General features: G+C 49.9%; 3 protein-coding genes and 1 non-coding gene across 5 annotated transcripts; 1 reads left to right on the forward strand and 3 right to left on the reverse strand.

Moving 5' to 3' along the window:
- Positions 1–19: 19 nt before the first annotated feature.
- On the reverse strand, positions 20–1,027 carry LOC122380545 (pyridoxal phosphate phosphatase PHOSPHO2-like). The gene has a single exon (XM_043363784.1). It carries the CDS (start codon positions 1,025–1,027, stop codon positions 251–253), a length of 777 nt encoding a protein of 258 aa, XP_043219719.1. The 3' UTR covers positions 20–250.
- LOC122380543 (succinate dehydrogenase [ubiquinone] iron-sulfur subunit, mitochondrial-like) lies at positions 1,005–7,082 on the forward strand. 2 transcript variants are annotated; one of them, XM_043363782.1, is made up of 7 exons: positions 1,005–1,116; positions 4,394–4,507; positions 4,737–4,903; positions 5,114–5,306; positions 5,678–5,779; positions 6,252–6,374; positions 6,702–7,082. In XM_043363782.1, the coding sequence occupies exons 2-7, from the start codon at positions 4,502–4,504 to the stop codon at positions 6,798–6,800; spliced, it is 690 nt and encodes a 229-aa protein (XP_043219717.1). In that variant the 5' UTR covers positions 1,005–1,116; positions 4,394–4,501; the 3' UTR covers positions 6,801–7,082. The 2 variants fall into 2 exon arrangements, with proteins under 2 accessions (XP_043219717.1, XP_043219716.1); XM_043363781.1 differs by lacking the exon at positions 1,005–1,116 and adding an exon at positions 2,265–2,601.
- LOC122380541 (ubiquitin carboxyl-terminal hydrolase 8-like) lies at positions 7,028–23,536 on the reverse strand. The gene is made up of 12 exons (XM_043363778.1): positions 23,378–23,536; positions 19,158–19,264; positions 17,332–18,842; positions 16,196–16,335; positions 14,339–15,062; positions 13,763–14,013; positions 13,242–13,395; positions 12,761–12,954; positions 11,551–11,706; positions 9,020–9,113; positions 8,527–8,745; positions 7,028–8,217 (listed from the first exon to the last, which is right to left on the reverse strand). The coding sequence occupies exons 3-11, from the start codon at positions 18,805–18,807 to the stop codon at positions 8,533–8,535; spliced, it is 3,402 nt and encodes a 1,133-aa protein (XP_043219713.1). The 5' UTR covers positions 18,808–18,842; positions 19,158–19,264; positions 23,378–23,536; the 3' UTR covers positions 7,028–8,217; positions 8,527–8,532.
- Positions 16,049–16,137, reverse strand: Trnai-uau. Its single transcript is given in 2 exon segments — positions 16,049–16,084; positions 16,100–16,137. It is a non-coding gene; the product is annotated as a tRNA-Ile (tRNA).
- Positions 23,537–23,752: the final 216 nt, after the last annotated feature.

Here is a 23,752-nt window from a genome sequence, read left to right on the forward strand (position 1 = left end):
CTACATTTCAGACGAATGCTTTGAGTACTGTCATTTATTCTCCATAATATAACACAGGTAACTGTATATGATTGCAAAATATCGGCACATCAAGGGCGTGGGTGCATGGGCAGTGGGCACAGCCTGGTAGTGGCAGTGAACGGTGGAGCTTGGCGCGTAAAATATCACAGTTGATTTCAATAGCTCGGTGATCACTGACTATAGAATCAACAGGCAAGTAAAAACAGCAAAAATAACAGTGAGAGACACGTCATATATGCTCGAAAATGACGTTAGCATCGTGCCATATCACAACTTCTGCGTCGATTTTCTTGTTGTTGTCTTGCATTTTCTTCAGCTCCTCCTCGAGCCTGTACCCAGCTCGGGCGAAAATAACGTCATTTTTGCCCAGTTTCAGGCACGGACAGACGTCGTTCTTGCCGTCGCCGACATACAGGACACGGTCGTACTTTCTCCTGGCACCAGTCATACGATCCAGGTGCAGCTTGAGCGCGTCACCTTTACAGAGGTTTCGCTCGCAGATGCCGCACGTTTCCTGGTCGGTGAATGGCGTCACCACCAGCCGACCGTCCTGGTCAAAGTTGGCCGGATTGGTGAAGATGTTCATGATACGGTCGTACAGACCATGCGTCTCTAGGATGTGTTGGATAAACACAGAGTTTGAGTCGGAGATAATGATGATGTCTATGTTTTCTGGTACGCTGAAAAGCATTGTGTCCATGCCGGGAGCCAGCTTCATGGAAGCCACACAATTGAGGATGTCAACGGGCGTGCGACCGAGTTCAAAGAGATAATCAAAAACATCCTGCATCAGGTGAGTCCAAAGCTTATCTCGTGCGCCAGTGATGGATTCGGGCACCTTGCCATCCTCGCCTAGCCTCCAAACGTATGTGTCTGTATTGTCGTCCACTATGGTGTGATCAAAGTCCATCACCAGGAGGGAAACATCAGTGTGTTTCTCAGCTGTTGCATGTTTCTTTGTCTTACTTCCCCCAGGTTTGGATTTTCCAACACTTGATTTTCTCATTTGGAAGCCTGTAAAGAAATTGCCATCAAAACCAACATAGTTTCTTTATGATGAAGCCATGTCGTCAGTGCCTACAAGCCTAAACACAGGTAAGTACCAACTTATAAAATTATGAGGTACTGATGAAAAACTATCACTTACCAAATGACAAAACTATTGATTAAACATTTTGAATTTATTCAATGGTTAAAAAGTGACCCTCTTAGGGAACTAACTAAATCACCTAAACAACTGATTAATTGGGCAAGTGGAAAATTATATCACCATCAGGTAGATAAAAATATTTACTTGCTCTCAAATACGAATATTTGATTAAATATACCAGAAGTATCTTCAAAATTTTAAGTACTAGCACACAGATCAATTATGAAAAATCAAATAACAATTAGAGACAAACAGGTGAGTCAATACACAGTTCAGCATCTTTGTAATCATTTTGTAAATAGCATGAAGTATATTTTTTAATTTAATAAAAAATTCATTGATTTACATCCATTCTTTACACAATAAGATAAACTAAATTATTTTTCTCTGAACACCACTGTCGCTGGAGAATTTTGCCGCATTCAATGTCTACTGGACAACAAAGATTTTATGTCATCCGGCCAATACCATTCAATGTCAGCACTAAGCAGGAGCTGAGTTGCAGCTGTCAAACTTGAACCGCATTTGCTAGACAGCGTACAATTGTAATCTTTGCCCTCTTAATGTGTATAATTTAAGTAATAAATGGGCTCCTACAATGAAGAAGAGCTGTAAGGAAAGGTCCAAGGCCATATAACCGAAAGTTTGTGCAAGATTAGTTCCACTTTTATTTGTTTAATTAATGTTTAAAACAAACTGCAATAGGAAAATTTCCCTGATTTTGATTTGCCCAGAAATGAAATCAAAATCTAACGACTCCTTGGGATGTGATGCCCTATTCCTACAGTCATCGAATGTATCGAATAAAAAAGGGAATATGAAAGAAACACTTAACTGTGTGATGTATAGTCCACAGCTGCAGTGCTTGAAACCCGAAAATATTATGTAAAACAGTTCAATTTTCCATTCATTTATATTAAAATCGTACTATGCACAAAAGTGCGGCATTAAATGTCGCATACAAGCAGCTTTTGTATTCGAAGGTAGCTTGAAGGAAACTCCCTACGACAGAAAAAAAGTCTTCATCGGAAATACTTTTTTGCATTTGCGAGATATTTTTAATATAAAAACATTTTAAAAATATTAGAAAATTGGCCTCACACCTTTTTAACTCAAAGTTCACGCAATCGATCATGCAGATGCTACCAAAAAGCTGTTACATAATGAAATTACATATGGTAGCACTGTTCCTCAATTTTAGGAAGGCTTGCGTACGCGTAACCGATAGTTGATATTCGATCGTGAGAATTTTACTGAGGAGGATTTACGGCACGCTTTGAGCTGCTGAGTGGTGTTTTCGGCTATCTGCCTGGTGTTTTAAGCTATCAAGTAGATATCTGCGTCTTCTTCTCTTCTGAAAAATGACTACGGCTGCTGTGAAATCTGGTCTTTTGGCCGGAAACTTCGGCCTTATTTGTGGGCAAAGTCTGGTAAGCACTGATGACCATGACCCATAAATCAAAATAGGCTGCACACCCACACCCCCACCTTGTTGTTTTGTTGGGTTAGGCCCTTCGGTTCAATGGGACCATTTCAGAGCCGGGAGGATGATAGGATATAGGTGGAGACATTGGTGTGGGCAGGCACCCTACCACTACTGAGTCAGTCACCGGGGCTGAACCCGTCCAGAGGACAGGCCACCCAGCCCCAAGGTACTTATTACACCTGGCTGTGGGGTGCGCACTGCGCTGCGCTCCCTCGGGAGCTGCGTTGCTGCTGTTAGATTCTGGGAGCGTATTTTCCTTTCTTATATTAAATAGGGTCAACTTCTTGGAGGTAAGCTATGGTATTTCTGAGCATGATTAATAATGTAAATAGAGTGAATAACCTTATGCTCATGTTATATGTTGCAAATTGTTAGTTTTAATTATATCAATTTGCAACATATAACATGAGCATAAGGTTATTCACTCTATTTACATTAGGGTATTCAACATTATTTTATCACCCATGTTAATGTGCAGGTATCTGTGTTTACTCACCTGGTTACTGGTGCATAGCTTTTCCTAAGTTTTCCTATAATTAACTGGTCTTCGCAGCTAATTAAATCTTAGATTCTAAAGTTTGTGCAATTTTCAGAGACCATTATGTGCTATCCTTAAACTACAGGAAGATGGATTATAGAGGTTCCCTCATGTCATTTGCCTTGAAGAAAAATAAATTTTGGTTCTTTTTTAGCACAATTGTATTTTTTGGTTCAATTTAAGAACCTGACTCAGCATTCAGCAATGTTACATAGACTGGTTGTGATCAGTTTGATGACACTGGGATCAGCATGCGTATGACACTGAGATCCTATCCAAGTATTTTGAATGACTCAACATTTTGTTTGCCTCTACTTTCCTGTCATCTATCATGCCTGGAATCAGGAATGCATACTGATGATGCTCAAATGATTAACCTGTTGTTGATAATCAATGCCTTTATGTGCATATACCTTGAGTAAATATTTTGGTCCTTACCTTACTAGGCTCTGACTGAATGATGCTGCAAAGCAGGGCAATGTTATGTTCTGTTTGATAAAGCAAACTGTCTCCTTTATGCCTTGAATGTTCTCAATCTTAACATTCTGAACTAAGTTTCATGGTTCTGTTATTGTTTATTATCTCTGTTTGAACTTGTTCAATGCCAAAGGTAAGTGAAGAAGGCCATTGTTGAATAACACTCCCAAAGTTACTTAAATAATTTTTTATTTTGAAGCATCATACTGGAATGAGCAGGTTCATTATTTTACGCCGGTCCTCCTGTCATTATCATCCTGTCCTGTCATTACGCCGGTCCCGTAGCTCAGTTGGTTAGAGCGTTGGACTCCGCGTGGTGAGAGCACGCGTTCCCGGTTATGACAGTCCGGGTTCGAAGCGCGACGGGCGCTCGACATTTATGGGCCTCCTGACAGGTATGGTTGCGGTTGGTGGCAGGCCGTAGCCAGGCGAAGTCAGCGAGGGGACCGGCCGTGCGCGGCTTTGTGCGCACGTTAAACTTTGGACTCTAAATTCTGCCATAGAATCGGAATTGCGCGATCGGAGGGTAGAGGGCAGGGTCATCGCAACAAGCTTCGCTTAGCGGTGGCTCTGTCCTTGTGATTCCTTCCCATCAAAAGGTTCGGACTAAATTTAAAAAAAAAAAAAATTATTTCCTATTTTTCAATGCATTGTAAAGGTAAAGGTGTTTTCCAATTGTATGTGAGCTGCACTGGATGGTCATGACTTGCTTTTGTGTCAGGTCCGTGGGGCCCAGACGGCGGCGGCGGCCAACCCTGCTTCTCAGCGGCGCATTAAGCAGTTTTCCATCTACCGATGGAACCCAGACAAGCCTGGAGACAAGCCCCACATGCAGGCAAGTAGCATACATCATTTGGCAGCTGGTTGTTCAGTGTTCACCATTACTGTCCACTTGTCAGAGACAAACAGTAATGTCGGTATCATGCTGGTTTTGTGTGTGAATCTTTTTCACACACTTGGGAAGGAATTTTCGTTTGAAATCGATGTCTTACAGCCCAGTTCTTCTAATCATCCTTTGTTTCTCCTTTACCGTCAAACATTACTTACAACTTCATGGCCTGCAGACCTACGATGTCGACCTCAACTCGTGCGGGCCCATGCTTCTCGACGCCCTCATCAAGATCAAGAACGAGATGGACCCGACGCTGACGTTCCGGCGCTCGTGCCGTGAGGGCATCTGCGGCTCGTGCTCGATGAACATCGGCGGTGTCAACACCCTGGCCTGCATCAGGTTAGACTGGCGAGCGAGCGCCGGGTAACTCGGCTCGCACTCTGCTCAACAATGTATGACCTTCTTAACTTCAAACTTTTTTGTATGATACGATTTGGTTCTGCTGAAACAAGTTTGACATTTGAATGTCGATGTTCAAGCCTGTATCGTGATCGATGCTGATGTGTTGCGGACTGATGCCTGACGCGAGGTGTCGCCTCCGTCCGACAGTAAGATCGACACGAACCTGTCGAAGCCGACCAAGGTGTACCCGCTGCCGCACATGTACGTCATCAAGGACCTGGTGCCGGACATGAACAACTTCTACGAGCAGTACCGCAGCATCCAGCCGTGGCTGCAGCGCGCCGACGCCAAGGGACGCGAAAAGGAGTTCCTCCAGAGCGTCGACGACCGAAAGAAACTGGTAAGGGCCGCTAATAGATCAGGCTGATGGTTTCATTGATTCAAGGGTGCAGCTGCTTGTCAGTGTGTAATTATCGTTCTTCTCTGACAATGCTAGCTAATAGCTACCCAAATCACCTATGATGTCTCTCGCATCGTAAAGAGTACGAAGGCGAAAGGGGCATCATTTTATATATTTTCGACGTTTAGTAAGCTTGTTTTTGACGGTTGTTCTGACGGCTTATGTGATAAGTTTGAACGGGTTGCGGTTCTCACATCGTAAAAATGAGAACAAAAAATCGTTCGGAGTCTAGTAGACCAGCAGGCTTTACCCGTCCGTCACAAACGTCTTTACCAGTGACGGCTGTGACGCTCCTCCCCTCCCGTCGACAGGACGGTCTGTACGAGTGCATCCTGTGCGCGTGCTGCAGCACCTCGTGTCCGTCCTACTGGTGGAACGGCGACAAGTACCTGGGACCGGCTGTCCTGATGCAGGTACGTCGGGTATAGTCGGGGCAGAGAGGGCCGTCCGTGTTCAATTTTTGTCACCTGAGATTGGCGTCGGATATTGTTCGGTTTGTTACTCAACAACATTTGTCAGCGGTGTTCGGTAGCGATCGTTTGTTCACGGTACGACTATGGATAGGTGGATGGCATTTGTTGATGTGTATGTATGAATCCGTCGCATGTTTCTGTGCGCGGATGGGAACTTCGAAGGCGAATTTCACGGTTACGTATGCTATGAGACGTCCGTTGTGTCTTTGGAACGCATCGGTTCATTTTATTTCGACTGATGTGAAGGGTTGCGTCAGGCAAGCATTTATTGAACCGTGTCACGATCTGGAATATGTAAACACATCCGCTGCATATTCCAAGACTGTGCCAACAGCTGGTGAGTTACCGGTCGCTGCGCTCACCCCCTCCCCGCCTCTGCCCGCCTATGACGTCACCTTCTGCTGACCTTCAGGCGTACCGTTGGATCATCGACTCCCGTGACACGGCTACAGAGGAGCGGCTGGGACGCATCCGCGACCCCTTCTCCGTCTTCAAGTGTCACACCATCATGAACTGCACCAAGACCTGCCCCAAGGTCGGTGAAACCGCCCTTCAACGGCTCGGGGATTTCATTCATTGGGTCTCTTTTACATTCAATATTTGGATACGTTCATCAATTTTACCATCTCAACTGTCAGCTTGAAGTCGAGTGTAAAAAACCATGTTTGATCGGTAGCTATTCTCATTGTGCTGAAGCCAGAGACGCCGCGTCCTCTATTCGATAACACGCTCGATACTGGCAGCCGCCTATGTCATTACGTCAACGTTACGTAACACCCTCCACTGGCAGCCGCGCCCCACCCGTCCCCACTCTAACAAAACACCACTCCCGCCTGACGCCGCCCCTCCCCCCGCCCCCCAGGGCCTCAACCCCGGCCTGGCCATCGCCGAGATCAAGAAACTTCTGTCCGGCATTGCTAAGAAGCAGGAGCCCGGCCTGGCCACCACAGGCACCGCTTAATGCCGCTTTAGAGACAGACTTTATGTGCTTCGTAGTTGGTTTGGCCCGACCAGACCGCAGCAAAGACGACTCGGGCTATCCGAAGGAAGATGTGTCAGGCGCCGAGCGGTGCGCGAGTAACTGAACAGTGGTGTCGGTGTGATATTTTGTTCGGCCAGCGGCGAGTGAGGCTCGGCCAAACTTGTGCTGGCTCGCTTCGCTCTGTTTGACTTGAACGACTGCGCGGGTGGGCTATCACATGTTGTATATACATATATAATATAATATGCGCTCCCCGTGGAACATTTGGATAATACGACGATCTGCACACACGTAATAGCGACCAGCGAACGGGAGTCGTGCGCAGACTCCACGATAAATGCGAGCGTTGCCGGTCAAACGCCTAGGCTCTCTGGTCCGCCCGGTAAATGCCATATTCGCGGAGCGGTCCACCAGTCCGACCAGACCAAAGACGCAGCACATGTTGCGTCATCGGGGAGCGACTCTGGGTCACCGGTGCACGTCTGTCCGTCACCGGCCGCTGCAGACGGCGGCGCACAAACACCAGCTGGGTGCGGGCCAGCTGGCACGGCCGCCTCACCCCGCCACGGTGCCAACCATTACCTAACGGACCCTATGCGCCGCCGAACAGGCACGTCACCGACAGACACCGAGAGACGAGCGGCACAGCGCCCGCGGACACAGCCTGAGAACGGAGCGGGCCGCACGCCGGCTCCGAGAAACATCACAACACGCCGCGGCAAGGCGATAATGCACACGGCGCTTCTCGATATAGATCGGCAACGTATGATAAACCTTGTAAGGCTGCCAATTATACATCGCGTGAGTGCAACAACGTCATAGCATGGCATAATCGTACATTCTTCTGTAACATCGGATCACGACGGAAGAGCAGTAACACCGGAACACAAACTGTGTGTGCTGTCACACAAGACGCGGAATCAAAACGCAGTGAGAACAACACATACAAGTAACACAGTGCGATAATACCGATATACGTAGTCTATGGCGCTAGCGCCGAACACATAGTTGCATACCGAAGGCGAAGTAATGGCATACATCGCAATGGCTGTCGCATTCGTCGCGCAAGCAGCGATACGGAGTCGCACCCGGTACGAGGCGTGTCGATCGGACTCCACTACATCGAGCACGAAACTACCGAACTGAGTCGTCCCAACAGTCAACAGCTGCGCGTACCGAGTCACCAGAGGCATGAAGGAGCTTAGCACACACGGTAGAACGCGCGCTAGTTCAGCTGCGGAGGCAGGAAGACACCCAGAGGCGGTCGGCGTATTGCACGGGCGTCACCAGAGCCGCCTGCCGGTCGGACGGGGAACTACTAGGCTCCGGAAGGCGGCCGACACGGGAGCTTGGATGTCTCATGTCTGACTCTTGATCACATCACAAGCGAGAGTGACTGTGGGGAAACCGGCTAGGTTTTAGTAGAAATCATCACAGAACGTGAGTCATCAGTGCACATAAATAATAGTCTTGCCCAAGTTCTAAGCGATGCATGAAAGCTCAATATCGGCCTTTCTGCCCGTCAAGCCAGACATCCAGCTTCAACCATGAGTCCCAGTCCTGCTCCTGCCACTTGCGACCCATCAGCTCTTCCCATATGATCATGTCACGCCTGTGCTCCAACTTTCACCCATGCCGTACCGTAAAACACCCATCACAACCCCTCCACCCCCGCCCCGACCCGGCCGGTCTCCCGGAGGCTCACCCGTGCCTACAGCCTTCCGTCGATGGCCGAGTAGAACAGAATGTAGCCGGCTGAGCTCTGCACACTGCCGCTGTTCAGCTGGTACACCTCGTGGTCATCAAACTTGTGCCAGCGCCCCGTGTTGGGCGCGCGGCAGAAAGCCGTGTAGTGGCCGCTCTCCATCGACCCAAAGTGGTTCACCACGCCGTACAGGTGGTACTTGTGGTGGCGGTAGCGCGCCTGGCGATCGGAAAAGGAACGAGGCGGGTCAGTGAAGGACGACAGATCGGTGGCCATTCACGCTTATTGATAGGGGATGACGGTTCTTGCATTGGCAGCTCACATCGTCACATAATTAACGTCGATGGTTTACATCTTTTATTCTAAAGATTACAAGAAACGAAATATGTTCACCAATGAAAAATTGAAACAACCAGCACCTGTGGTAACAGTTTGACAGTTGAATGAGAAGTGAATACAAGCTTAACAGAAAATGCCACGATGTCCCACTCACATCCTTGTTGATGACGTAGGGTGACATGTCCAGGTTCTCCAGAGGGAACTGCACGTTCGACTGCTTCTTCCTCCACAGACCATCGTTATAGAAGCTAAGGGAAGACGAACCATATAGCAATCAGCTCATCAGTGTTCAGGATCAGCTGATGAAGGAAATTCAGTGGATTCGTTTAAAAACGCCGCTCTTACAAAGAAATCAAAAGCACCAAGCCCGATTAGACAGAAAACGAAAATGCATCTAGCAAAACGCAGACTCCGCACCAATCGTGCGCTTGCACATCGTCAAAAAAAGCTCTCGCCTACCACAGAAAACATTGCTGACTTTTCACGCAAAAGATCGCTCTTCAAAACCACTGTCATGACAAAATATCGTAGATATATTCTGCATATTATTGACGACTTTCGTCAAAATTCAAAACGATTCTGGTCCCTTCTCAGGTCGACTAAATCGTCAACGCGCACTGTGCCTGTTCTCAGAGTCAATGGTCGTGATGTGACGGATGACTTTGAGCGAGCTGAGTGCCTTAATCGCACTTTTTCCTCTAAATTCTCGGATCCAGTTGTAAATGAACTGCCAGACGTTACATCTTACCACATTGACGCACTGTCCGATTTTAATGTCACTTATGATTCCGTCTTGAATCTGCTGATGTCTCAAAATATCCACAAGGCGTGTGGGCCAGATGGACTCAGTGCTCGCATCCTGCGTGAGTGTGCTGAAGAAATAGCTGTGCCTTTGACCAAAATTTGCATTTTTTCTTATCAGCAAGGAAAATTTCCAAGCACATGGAAGCGCGCACATGTCATTCCAGTTTACAAAAAAGGTGATAAGAAGGATCCCAACAACTACAGGCCAATTTCCCTCCTACCTATCTGCTCTAAAATCCTTGAGCGCATCACATGTGACCAGCTGCTGCACCACGTGTCACCAGTTATTTCCCCGGCTCAGCACGGTTTCATCCCCCGTCGTTCCTGCAACACCAACCTTGCCTGCCTTGTTAAACGTGTGTGGGACTCGATTGCCGAGGGACTCCAGACTGATGTCATTTATACAGATTTCTCATCGGCTTTCACCAGTGTCAACCATTCTCTTCTCCTTCACAAACTCCAAAATTCCTACCATCTGTCGGGTGCTGCTCTTCGGTGGTTCGAGTCCTATCTGCGCGGGAGAGAGCAGTGCGTTGTGTTGAACGGACGAAGGTCCTCCTGGGTGCCGGCTGTGTCGGGGGTGCCGGAAGGCAGTATATGTGGGCCAATTTTGTTCGTTTTATTCTGCAATGATATCCCGTCGCATATGTCTTCAACATGTCTTATGTATGCAGACGACTTGAAACTTTGTAAGCGTATTCGCTCTCCCGAAGATGCTGTCGCCCTTCAAACCGATCTAGAAAATCTTTGTACGTGGTCTGACATCTGGAAGCTAAAGCTAAATCCCGAAAAATGCAAAGCAGTAACTTTCTCTCTGCGTACAAAGCCAATTACGACGCCATACTTCATCCATTGCGTTACTTTAAATCGTGTATCGGAGATTCGTGATCTGGGTGTCATACTGGACTCAAAATTAACCTTTGCATCCCACATTGACAGCATCGTTGGGAGGGCGAATCGCGCCCTAGGAATTTATCTGCGATCAGTGCAGACATCTCGTGTTTCGGCGGGTCGTAGGCTCAAGCCTGGCCCCCTCATTACGGCCTTTAACGCGCATGTGCGTTCAGTACTAGAGTTTGGCTGCGTCATCTGGTCTGGGGCCGCCAAATCGCACATAGTGCGACTGGACAGAGTCCAGCACAAGTTTTTAATGTGGTTGGCCGTAAACTCTAGCAAACCATCTGATTCATTGGACTATGCACACCTGCTCAATCACTTTAAGGTTCAACGAATCACAAGTCGACTGTTACAGCACGATCTTACCTTCTTACATGGTGTGTTTAACGGCAGATTCGATGCGACTGACATTGTAAGCATGTTTGCTTTTGCAGTCCCAGCTAGACTTACTCGATCACGACCAATTTTGCACGTCCCCGTGGCTCGAGTTGAAACGATCAGAAATGGAATGTTCTGTCGGTTGCCGCGCCTAGCCAACTCCTTATACCAGACAATGCCGAGCTCTGATCTGTTTACAAATCGATCATCTTTTAGGAAGTGTGTATTGGCGTTTCTTAGCTCTCGGTGAGCCCTGTACATAAATGTGGCATTTTTTATTAGTGTTATTTGTGCTTTTACTTTTTAACTCCGTCTTTTATTGGGTTTTGTGCCTGTTGACGGTTTCAATAAATACAAATAGTGGACTCCTCAATGGATGCAGGTGCATTTGGCATGCCATCTCTTTTGACTGATCAGCTGTACCAGAGTCTACTAACCTAAACTGAATTCAATCTTACCAGAACCGCACACACGCCAAACAGCTTTCCTATAAAGCTATCATTCATGGCCTTCCCTTGCCCCACCCTGACCTTACAATGGCCCTATTGTGCCCTACCATACCCGCGCCATGCCCCTTCGTGACCCTGTTGTGCCCAGATTCCTCACCGTTGTATGTGTATGATGAGCACCGGCGGGAGGCGCCAGATGTCCAGTCGTTTGGTGGCCTCGATGCTGCTCTTGCACTTTGGACAGGTCCAGCCACTGATGGTGTCTCCAGCCATGTACAGCTGGATACACTCGCTCAGGGAGCATCGGCTCGACCTGACGGCATATTCAGAAGCCGCGGCGGGTTATACCCGGTCATTAGCTTGTCTAGGGGTGATGCCAGAGGCCGTAACAGGCCACTGTCTGCTGCATCTATAGATGGTAATCAAACAGGTCACATGATATTGATAAGTCAGGCAGCCATACTTAAGTCAGGGATCACCCAGAAATGGGAGGGTAATAGTCAACAAACTAAAATCATCGGCGCCAATATGTCACCATAGGCCATGCCGAGACATCGACAGGTTACAGAGCGGAGGTCAAAGGTCACTATGGGTCCCAATCATGGGTTATCGGCGATCCACAATGGATCATTGAATGTCGTACAAATTAGAGGTGGCAAAATGTGGACCCGAGGACCCGGTCCAAAGAACCAGTCTGGACCCATATGGGTCCAGACCGGTTCCTGGAAATTTTCTGACGGGTCCAACCGGGTCCTACCATAAACTATACATCTTGCACACTACACATTATTGCAAAATATGAAGTGAATGAAGTGAATGTTTCTTTGCACACAGTAGCGCATGAGTATTCCCAGTGGGAAATAGGCTGTTTTACATGATACAACTAACGATACCTACAAGTAGTTTGTATTAATTGACTTTTGGGGAACGGGTCCAACTGGTTCCGGTTCCAACTACGACCGGGTCCGACTGGTTCCAGAAATGTCCAGCCGGGTCTGGTTCGAGTCTGGTTCTCAAAATTTTCATCTTTTGCCACCTCTAGTACAAATTCATGCACGATGAAGTGCCAGTATCATAAAACGTTACCACTCATATCGGGATGTGTTGATAAGACGTCATACCGCATCACACTGAGTGCATGAAGCAGTGTCGCCTGAGATCTCAGACATTGCACGTGATCCACAGTTCGACAGCAGCAGGCCAAAAGACCACAATTAAATCGTAAAAGATTCAAGCGAACTCGTCCGGCATAACTTCATCATTAACTTCTCGAGGAAATGCAGCTATAAATATGCACGTCACGCCTGCAGCTACTAGATTCAGCTCATTCTCACCCTGCGGCGCTATTCCGCCAGTTGATGTCTCACCTGGCTGGCATCGGCACGGAGAGGTGTGAAAACGTCTCAAACTTGACCGACTGGTTGCCGCAGCGGGAGCAGCGCAGCGTCGACTTGTGCTGCCCCCAGAACAGGTTCAGGATGAACGACCGGTTGCTGCCCTTGAAGTCGTCCCAGGCCAGCTTGGCGGCACGAGCGTCCGGGACGCCGTCATTCTCCTGCTCCTGTTGACAAGATGAGCTAGTGATAACATCAACAGGTAATTGTAAATAACCGCAAATATACAAATACAGAAAAAACGTATAAATACACAAAACAGTATTACGCTAAATATTCTATTACTTCATTTTAGCGTTATGTTACAACACTAGCACGGAGTGTTTAAAAAAAGTTAATTGAGCGCCTAAAAAGGGTAAAAGCAACGATGCAATTGAAAAAAAACACTATGTACATTGTACAATGAACCCGAGCAGTTGCCTACCAATTACACTTATCTAACCGTTCTGCTTACTTTGAGTGGCTGTTTCCGGTGCACCTCGTTCAGGTCCTCGTGCAGAAAGTCGAGCAGGTACATCAGAAACTCGTGCGCGTCTTGCTGCGCCGAGCCGCGGAACCGGCCGTGGTGCCGGCCCATCACGTCCTTGAGGTCATAGAGCGCCACTGACCTACCAACGGGCACAGCGACACGGTCAGGTCACGCCGGAGTAGAAAGCGTTGGTAGGAGAGGGGAAAATGATGCTATATAGATAGACAGAAAGGAAATAGGTGACAAGATTTGGTGAAACCATTTCAACGACAATCCTTACTTTGTTGCGATGCCAACTCAGCCAAGGCAAATGGCAGAGGGTCACTCATTGCCTACTGATAACTCAAAAGCTTCGCAACACATTTATAGCACCACTTAGCTTTTGAGTTTAGCATCTAGCATATAACGGCAAATATGTTATAAACGGCAGTATTGGACCTAAAACAATACATCCATCCATCTCCTGCCGCCCAGTCCGCTCGCCCAGCTCCCAGTCCGTGCCGCACCTGTAGTGTCCGCTCCAGAGCACCTTGACGGCTGCGGCCAGCTCCTGCGCCGCCTCGCCGCGCGACAGCTCGCTGTCGTAGTTGATAAAGTCCTGGTATCTCTCGTTGACAAAGAACTCGCTCAGGCCGGGCGTGTTGTTTATGCACTGCACCACGGCGTTCATGTAACAGGTGTTACCCAGGTTCTTCAGCCCGGTGAGGGCCGGTGCCACGGAGCCGTACGACGGAGCGAAGTGGCGAGTCCGGGCCGCCTGGATGGAACAGAGAGCGAACGGAACGTCAGGAGATGCAGCTACTGAATTTTTGACGTTCAAGAAACAACGCTGACAAATGAATATACCTAAGCCGCGAGGAGCATGCAGAGGTAAAATTTTGAACTTTAAGTGGAATTACCGTAAGCATCTTAAATAAAGTCACGAAAACGTCATTACCAAAGGAATAAATGCTTTGATTGGAAATGGTAACAAAAAACGCAAGTGTGTGCAACGGTAGCATATCAGTCCATCCTAAAGAATCGGAGTTTGCCGTTTCGCCCATGCTAAATGTTACCAATCCACATCCCGTCCGCCGGCTCACCTGCACGTCGCCGCGCTGTGTGCGCACCAGCGGCTTGGTCTCTCGGCTGAAGGCGGGCGGCGCGCGATCGGCGGCCGGCGCGCCCGCCTGCTCCTGGCCGAGTCCGGCGATAAACGGTGACGAGTGGGAGCGCTTCAGCCTGCCGCCGCCGCCGCCGCCGTCCCCCCGCAGCGGGGCGCGGTGCGTCTCGCCGTCCCTCCGCTCCTGGCGCCGCTCCTGCTCCTCCAGCCGGCGCTCCTGCTCCTCCAGTCGGCGCTGCTCCTCTGCAGCTGCCCGCCTCCGCCGCCGCTCCTCCGCCGCCTGTTCTTCCGCCAGTCGCGCGCGGTTCGCCTCCTCCTCCGCCAGTTTCCTCCGCTTGGCTTCCTCCTCCTCCTCCAGCCGCCTCTTCCGCGCCTCCTCCTCCTCCAATCTCTTCCTCCTCGCCTCCTCCTCCAGCGCTTTTCTCTTGGCCTCATCCTCCGCGCGTCTCCGCCGGTCCTCCTCGGCCCGCGCGGCCGCCTCTCTCTCCGTCCTCCTGCGCGTCTCCTCTCGCTCCTGGTCGCGCTGCCGGGCCCTCTGCGCCGCCTCCAGCTGCTCGGCCACCCGCGCCTGCTCGGCCTGCAGCTCCTGCAGTCGTCGGTCGGACGCCGTCCCGTCTGAGCCGCTCTCGGCGGCCGGGCCGTCCGTCACCGCCGCGGGCGACTCGTACGCCGCCAGCCGCAGTCGCAGCGCCTCGTTGTCCGCTCTGATGGGGAGGATGGAACCTACGTCAGTGGTTTGTAGTCATAGTAATCACTCATGGATCTCAGCAGCTGTCAGGGGCATCAGGACGGGTCCCCGGCTGCAGATCAAGGTCGATATCCCCACCCCTGTGCAAACCGATATCGGCATACCCGCGCGAGAAAACCTCTGAAAAGGAGCGCAACAGAGATGCCAACTTGTCCCGCTGCCCCGCCGAGAGCGGCTCCCCGATCACGAACTCAGCGAGCACGTCATCATGCTGCCGCTGACGAATCGGCCGTCATCAGCCGACACTGCGTTCACCTCAAAACTGTTTGCCTGGTCAGGCATGAGGGACTATACATGCTAAACACGCTCAATAAACCTGATCACACGGTGGCGGTGATACAGCCAAACGCGGAATCGAGTGTGTGAGCTGGCGACGGCCGCCAATAGTGACAGCAGCTTTATTTGTTCATTCTGAAACAATTTGGTTGCGTAAAAAAGAAAACAGAAGCCCACAAATTCCATTCAATTTGCTTAAAGACGATAACATGACTGGCTGATAAGCGATTCGACCCGCTGCAGGCTTCAGCTACCATACCTATCCAACTATATCTGAGAAACTTGACCGTGCCTATCGACGTGGCGCAATCAGTACCGTTATCTTCGGGCAAGATTTTACAAAGAATAAAACAGGACAAATAAAACAGTATCATTACAATATCCACTCAAAAGGCTTCACATTTTATTTACACACCCAAATCTGCCAAAAGCAGGGCTTGTTATGCTCGCCGAATGGCGTTCGCGTTGTGCGGCGAACTTGCCACGCCTGTGGCCCGAGAATCGGTGAACAAAAGTGGCTGTGCCGGGATTCGATCGCCCCGCCCAGACGCTTGTCATTTCACAAGAGTTTATACACCAAATAACGAAAATTGGAAAATTGTCGGGTGGGAGCAAGAAACCCCGTCCCATATATTTGCCGGGGTAATGGCGGCTGTGTAAAACGCGTGCTCCAGGCGAGGCTCGAACTCGCAACCCCGGCATAACTCAGTACTGTCGTATAAGTACCGTGCGCTAACCGATTGCGCCACTGGAGCCGCCGGCCGAGAGTGACGTAAGATACCAACTAACCCATGTAGCTCATGTGTGACTGACCTGAGGTCAGCCTGGCGCGCCTCCCAGGCAGTTTGCTCCTTCTCCAGCCGCTGGATTTCGGCCAGCAGTATCTCCTCCTTCTGCTGGAGTTGCGCCCGCATTTCCGACTCCAACTGCTGCTCCCGAGACTGCCGGACGCGCTGCGAAAAAAAGTGCCGGTTGCGTGTCAATCGGTGTTGCAGGTCAAGCATCAGTACAGGTGACACACTAGAAGGACATGAGTGACTAAACCAAGTCACGTGGCTCCCAGCGTACTGCAGTAATATCCCATAATCGTGATAACGTTGCCGATTGTGCGGAAAGCTTATGACCGTATCATCAAAGATAACAGCTGCATGTGGGATACATGTCAAGAAGGCAATCTGTTGCTAGTTGCTTTGTGGTTTCTGCACCCTATCCGCGTTTCTATATCGCCTTAGCTCAGAGAAAGAGCATTAAATAGAAATATATGGCTAACACAAATACTATAACATCCTGCATGTATTGTGAATATGATAAAGAGATAAAATTTCAGCAAACAATGTGAGTTCACTTAAAAAAACGAATTCATCTGAATTTATCTGTATTAGGTTTACCATGCATTTATCTGTAACAGGCTGTGATGCCGAGTAATGTGAAAATTAGCGAGCCTTGCTGCTACCTAAATGCATCTGGTCACCTTGCACAACTGAACACTTAGCCTGTCAAAACCAAAGACGCTAAACGATCCCATCGATCCTTAATCATGCTTCTTCAGATCCACTCCCAAATTCGATCGATACCAGTCAAGACTCAAGATCCTTATCAATCCACGCACAAAGCCCTCCTATCTCCATCCAAAGTCGCTTATACTTGTCCGGATCCCCATTTCTGACCAAGTCCCCCATTCCCGTGCAGATTAGCTCAATCCCACTATCCCGGCCCTCCCGATCCCACTGTCCCGTCCTTCCCGATCCCACTGTTCCAGCCCTCCCGATCCCAATGTCCCGTCCCTCCCATCCCACTATCCCGTCCCTCCCGGCCCCACTGTCCCGTCCCTCCCGATCCCACTGTTCCGCTCCATCCAATCCCACTGTCCCGTCCCTCCCATCTCACTATCCCGCTCGACCCGATCCCACTATTCCAGCCCTCCCGATCCCACACCCGCCCCGACCCACCTGCCAGTCTCGCTCCGCCTCCAGCCGGTTCTTGCTGAGCTCGAGCAGCTGTCGGGTGGCCGACTCGTCCAGCTGCGGCTTCAGCGCCCTGGACGGCACGCCCGGCCGGGCGGACCGCGCGCCCGCCGCCCGCTCCGGCTGCTTTGACGGCTGGGAGGAAGATTGAGACGACGGCTGAGAGGAAGGTTGAGACGCCGGCTGAGGTCGTGAAATCTGTGTGAGCGCCGGGTTCCCGGTGGACGCTGGCGGCCAGGCCAGCCGCTCGCCTCCTGACGGCCTGACGCGCAGGTTTCGAATCCGCTCGAGGAGATCGTCGGCACGCTGCGTGGCGGCATCCAGGTCCACATCGCCGACAGTCGGCTGGCTGGGCCCAGCCGCCGGCGGATCGGACGGCTTCACAGAGCGGTCTATCGACGGCGCCGCAGCCGTTCCGGCGGCGGGCGGCGGAGTCGGCTCCTCTAGACTCGGGTACTCGAAGCTGAGCGGTACTTCGGCCTGGCGAGGAGCGGTGGACGGCGCGCGCGCCTGCGGGTTGGTCGTCAGCATGGGGTAGGTGTGCAGCCACATCTGGTAGCCGCCAGCCAGGGTGACGGGCCGCGCGCAGTACGCTGCCGTGTCCCACTTCACCATGGCGTCCCGGAGAGTGTCCAGCGGAGTACCGGCCTCCTCTGAGCCGCTCCAATCCACCAGCACCAGCCGGTCGACGGTGCGGCGGCGCGCGAACAGCTGCCGGCTGGGCTCGGGCAGCTGGGCCTCTAGCGCCGGCGCCGTCACCCCCGGGCGCACCATCTCGGCCGGCACGCTCACCACGAACCGAGAGACCAGTCGTGAGTCGGCAAAATCGGCCGCCGGCCGCACGTCCACGATCAGGTACGAGGTGCTCTCCTGTTTGATCAGCGAGTTGAGCGCCGTGCACGAGATGGTAGTCTCGACGTCGGCGGCGGCGGCGGCCGGCGAGGGCGTCGCGTCCGCAGCCGGCGGGATGACGGCCGTGTGGCTGGCGGATTTACCCACCGCAGCTTTACCACCGCCCCGCGCCGCCGCCTTGTCGTGCTTCTCCTGCTTCGCCAGCCTCTCCTGCTTCTCAATCAGCTTCTTGGCTTCCTCTTCTTCTAACCTGAGGGCGTAGCGGTTCTTCAAGTCCGTCTGCAGACGTTCGCACACACCCAGCGCCTGTTCAAACTTCTTCATACCCAACAGGCTGTTATAATACTTCTCATCCTTTTTGTACTCGGGTTTGCTACGGATCTGATTGTGTATTTCCATGTAGCGCATGAAGAGCACGAAGGCGCGCTCTTCGTCGCCCGCTCGCAGCGCCTCGGCGGCGCTTTTGTAGACGGTGTCGGCGGTGGCACAGCATGTTCGGGCCGGGGCACCCTTCACCAGGTCCAGCTTTCGGTAGATGAAGGAGTCCAGGCCGTCCAGGCTGGTTGCCATGTAGAGGGATTTGATCGGTTTGCCCGTGCTGAGACTCATCGTGAGTATTTCGCGGCAGATATTCTAGTCTGAAACTGAAACACGTCAAATTAGACAATGGTTCGAAGTGGAGCAGTTGATCATACCGATACATCCCTAGTCCACAAAAAAAAACAATACCAACTCCATGTTTTGTAGTTCAAATCATGTCGAGATTGATTCGTAAGCGCCGATGCAAAGTGGTTAGATACAAAAAGCGACATTTTATCAAAAGTAAAAGACTGAACATTACCGTGACCCATGAAATAAGCGACGCGAGTGCTAACAATAAAATGGTGTAAAAGAAATTTGTAACACAGCCAGTAACCAGTTTATCACAATGCGCACCAGACAACTTAGTTCGTACCTACCTGCAGATTTGCGATGCGAGTGACACAGTGTGCATCACATTGTGACACCAGTCATCAGGCGCAGGGTATTTAGCAGGGAGCTGTTCGTCATCGCCAATTGCCAAACACTGAAAGAGAAACAAAGTAGTACAAGCTACGGGCACCTGACATGGCTTCGTATTCAACGATTGATTTGATTAAGACCGTCAACTAGTTAGGAATACTTGTAATACGACACCTTGTGAATTTGTTGTAGGATTGTTACTGATTTACCGTGTCGTCGAAAATGCTCTTCCAGGCTATATTTTCAGCTACGATCTCATAAGTTATGGTTTGACGAGCAAAGCTGCCGATTATCATTCAACTGTAAGCTTCCGTCGGGTAGCCGGGAGGTTTTCGGCACCAGCCGGCATCCTTTCCGAACAATGAGTCGTTCTGCTCACGCGGGTTAGTTACAAGCGTCAGGAACATTCATAGCACCGGTCAAAGTCAAGGTCAGTTCAACCGCGAAATCGCGCAAGATCGCGAGATGCAAATCGGCGAGAGAACTGCCCCCTCCCCCCCCAAGCCTCCGACCAATAGACATATCATTAATTAACATAAACACTTTTGATTGATACACTGGGTCCTAAATCAACGCATCTGTGGGTTTCAGTGCGCTAATGCAGGGCAAACAGCCTTCCTCTAAGTCTAGGCTATATGCATAATTTGCACGGGAAGAGCAAAAAGAAAATGCCAACAAATAATAATAATAAAATACAGAAAGCAACAAAGAGAACCGGTGTCTATCACCCGCCTGTCCCGGCCGAGTCCACAGAGCGGGGCGTCCCACGACGTCACTGCCCGTAACCGGTCAATACCAAACTTGAAACCCAGATAGGTAATCAGTCAGCTAAACATGTCAGTCAGTTCCAAGTGATCGACCTACACAATGCAACCTGGACATCACGTTTTTAGAAACTTGCAAAACTTATGACATCTTTCCGAAGTTCTTACGGTTTAAACTGTACAGAAAGTCCTTATAACCTCCGTTGTTATCACCATGACTCCGTGGACAAAACGGCCAAATAGGTGTGTCTGTTGTGCGGCGTTAGCCAGCGAGCCCCTTTCTGGGCCAATCAGCTCCAACAGCACAGGTCGAGGACAATGGTTTCATTGGTATGACGGGACACGTTCTGTGTCGTCGATGAGAAATTCGAAAAGAATCATCGCAAATACTTACTAAACTGTGGCGAGTAACACTATTTTTAGAAGAATTGAGTATTAAGTACCTGACATAAAGACCGAGTGCGATGTCTCTCGGACGACGAAGATTCTACGTCGTCCGGCCAATCCCGCCCAAGGTCAGCGGGGGCTCGGCTGCAGTTCTGGAACGTGATTGGCCGGACGGCGTAGAATCTTCGCCGTCCGAGAGACATCGAACGCGGGGTAAATATAACCATATCAAAGTTTTTTACAGAGCTTACTTTTGAAATCAAAGCTCCGGCAAACTATAGCGATTATCGCGAATGGGAGCGAACCAGAATGGAGCGCCGATAACGTGAAAGCCATAAAAAAGCCAAACGAATATACAATGTCGGCTTTAACCATGGCAGCAGCAAAAGCGCTAATCCTGCGATTGTGTGTGAACTTGTGAAGTGACCAAGGCCGAGCGGGTCACTACAAACAATAGAATCTCGCGATCGCTGGTAAAATTGAACTCAAAATTCAAATTGACTTTCAAAAGCTCCACGCACTAAGCTGAGAGAGAGAGAGAGAGAGAGAGAGAGAGAGAGAGAGAGAGAGAGAGAGAGAGAGAGAGAGAGAGAGAGAGAGAGAGAGAGAGAGAGAGAGAGCGAGAGCGAGAGCGAGAGAGCGAGAGAGCGAGAGAGCGAGAGAGAGCGAGAGAGAGAGAGAGAGAGAGAGAGAGAGAGAGAGAGAGAGAGAGAGAGAGAGCGATAGAGAGAGAGAGAGAGAGAGAGCGAGAGAGAGAGAGAGAGAGAGAGAGAGAGAGAGAGAGAGAGCGAGAGAGAGAGAGAGAGAGAGAGAGAGAGAGAGAGAGAGCGAGAGAGAGAGAGCGAGAGAGAGAGCGAGAGAGAGAGAGAGAGAGAGAGCGAGAGAGAGAGAGCGAGAGAGCGAGAGCGAGAGAGCGAGAGCGAGAGAGCGAGAGCGAGAGCGAGAGAGAGCGAGAGAGAGAGAGAGAGAGACGTAACTCGTAGGCCGGGGAAGTAAAGCACGCCCGTAATGCTCATCAGCAGTTGTCCGAAGTGAAGCGTTGCCTCCAATGGCCAGCCATGGATACTGAGTGGATCAGACGGAGCTCCTCTGCCATCCACGCTGGATAGGGGTGTCAGGCTGGTGAGCCAGAAGCGTCAATATCATTGTGTTTGTGCAGGACATAAGCTTGAATTTGACACACTATGCGTGTGGCATGCAAATTACGGACACAGGCTTGCACTCCCGACTGGAAAAAATGCACGCTTTCGTCGAGAACTCGAGCGTAGTTGGGCGTTTGCGCCGAAAATTTTCGGCGTACTTCGGCGTAAATCGACGGCTTGCGCCGAAATTTTCGGCGTACTTTGGCGTAAATCGACGGCTTGCGCCGAAAATGTCGGCGCACTTCGGCGTAAATAAGCCTGCGCCGAAATTTCGCCTTGATCCAGTGCTTCCGGTCGTATTCGTATGCTCCCAGAGTTCCAAACAAATAAAAAATCTCACCGTGACTGCGCGATGAGCTATATTCGTATAGGGCGGACGGTGGGACAACACAGAAGTTCAGGCTCTCAAATTGCATGACCCTCATTTATTTTATTATTTTTGGCCAATTACAACAGCCATACCTGGGACCATGTAAAGTTAACCCTCGCCGGACGCAACAGTTTTCTCTATCTCTCTATCGCAAACGGCTCCGGAGCAGTCGCGAAAAAAACCGTCAGGGGGGTTGCACCAACCCCCTCGGCCGGCGAGGGTTAAATGTCTTCGGGAGTTAAACATCTTAAATGTCGCTTATCTTGTCTCGTGTTCGTCTCAGGGTATTTAAGTCATGTTCAGTGAACCTGATTGTGACTCTCCCACGGCGGGAACAGTTCACCGATCGAGAGTGAGGTTATGGATTGTCGGATCCCTTAGTTCAGATAATGTATGCTATCGTGTGCGTATTGACCGTTGTGATTCCTGTATTTCCGGCGTGTGGTTTGTGAGCGGACGCCGGCAATCGGTCCCGCGTGGCCTGGTATCTGCCCGATCCCATCGGCCGTGCTTGCACCACGCCTGTTGAAGGCCCCGTCAGGCGTCAGTCACCGGCTGGGCACTACTGCTGATCAGAGCCGGGCAACAAAATAAAGGTTATGTTATGGAACATGCCAGTGAGTTTGTGAGTCAGGAGATTTTGTGAATTGTGATAGCGAACGCTGGTGCTCGGTCCCGCATGGCCTGCTGATGTCTATTGTCTGCCCGATCCCGTCGACCGTGCCAACAACCGTCTGTAGACAGTAGTCACTGGAAGACAGCCACACACACACGCCAGCCCCCCCCCCCCCCTCGACGAAAAGTGCGTGGCTACAGCCTGCAGCCATCAGTAAGCCTTGAAAATTTTCGGCGCATGAAGCATGGCTTGGTAAAATAATTTCGGCGCATAAACCCTTGCGCCGAAATTTCGGCGCATCACCTCCGCCGAGAACTTCAGCGTAGTGGAGGCATTTTTTCCAGTCGGGCTTGCACTCATACATGCCACTTGCCAGGCGTGCACTACTGTCGAACTGGGCGCACCTCAGGCATGCATGTGCCATGTTTAACAGTCTGGAAATAATGTTTGCCACGGAAGCTTAGTATGCAGCCGTTTACTGATCATATTGCAGGTACTTCTAAGCCAACTGAACGATGATTGGCTGAGCTTAGCCTCCGCACAAGGTGGCTGCAGCCTGCATTCTTGACATTCTTCTACAAATCACCACATTCCTGCACAAGGTACTCCTATTGGAATGAGAAATGAAATATATTTGCCTAGAGTAATCATTGGGCCATAAAATCTCCAAGTTTGTGTTGGTAGGGGTATTTGACAGTATTTAAAATCGCTATAAATGAGGATCGTTTAACCTTTGTGATATTTTTGCTCAAGGAGGTGTGGAATCGAGCAGTAAATCGCCTGAGCAAAAATTAAGCATAAACTTCAAAATACTTTTATTTTATAACAATTCTAAATACTGTCTCAAATATAGCCCCACCTACGGTATATCAATATTGATATGGAAAAATGAACTCACCCTTTACTGTGTCTGGTCTATTAAGAATTCAATAAATCTAAAAACGGGCAATTCAACCTTACGCATTCACTGGCATCACTGAAAACAATGATGCTAATGATATTTCATTTCTATCCAAGCTATCGAGAAACATTCAACCCCAAACAACGCAAAGGACACAATCCCGACGCCTGTGTCACACGTAGGGGGATGCTTTGTAGTTTGATAGCGTGACAACCCAATTTTTATATTTTCATTTTCAATTTTATACCTAATATGTTGTATGTTTTTCAAAGAAAACTTTTATATGTATTATTTTTTTTAGTAAGTTTTAAGTAGTAATCAATAAATTACGCTGTAATCACTTACCAAAAAAAAAACTTTTAATAGCTAATC

Source organism: Amphibalanus amphitrite, unplaced genomic scaffold (genome assembly GCF_019059575.1).
Source record: "Amphibalanus amphitrite isolate SeventyFive unplaced genomic scaffold, NRLGWU_Aamphi_draft 000100F_arrow, whole genome shotgun sequence".
NCBI lineage: Eukaryota > Metazoa > Arthropoda > Thecostraca > Balanomorpha > Balanidae > Amphibalanus > Amphibalanus amphitrite.

Bases quoted from the DNA above. Each gene is read 5' to 3' on its own strand.
- LOC122380545 (XM_043363784.1), bottom strand. From the start codon at position 1,027: ATGAGAAAATCAAGTGTTGGAAAATCCAAACCTGGGGGAAGTAAGACA.
- LOC122380543 (XM_043363781.1), top strand. From the start codon at position 2,533: ATGACTACGGCTGCTGTGAAATCTGGTCTTTTGGCCGGAAACTTCGGC. The intron at 2,602-4,393 runs GTAAGCACTGAT...CTTTTGTGTCAG, and splicing joins TTATTTGTGGGCAAAGTCTG to GTCCGTGGGGCCCAGACGGC. The intron at 4,904-5,113 runs GTTAGACTGGCG...TCCGTCCGACAG, and splicing joins AACACCCTGGCCTGCATCAG to TAAGATCGACACGAACCTGT.
- LOC122380541 (XM_043363778.1), bottom strand. From the start codon at position 18,807: ATGAGTCTCAGCACGGGCAAACCGATCAAATCCCTCTACATGGCAACC. The intron at 15,063-16,195 runs GTCAGTCACACA...CCTCCCCATCAG, and splicing joins GCGCGCCAGGCTGACCTCAG to AGCGGACAACGAGGCGCTGC. The intron at 9,114-11,550 runs GTGAGGAATCTG...GTCTTCCCTTAG, and splicing joins CTCATCATACACATACAACG to CTTCTATAACGATGGTCTGT.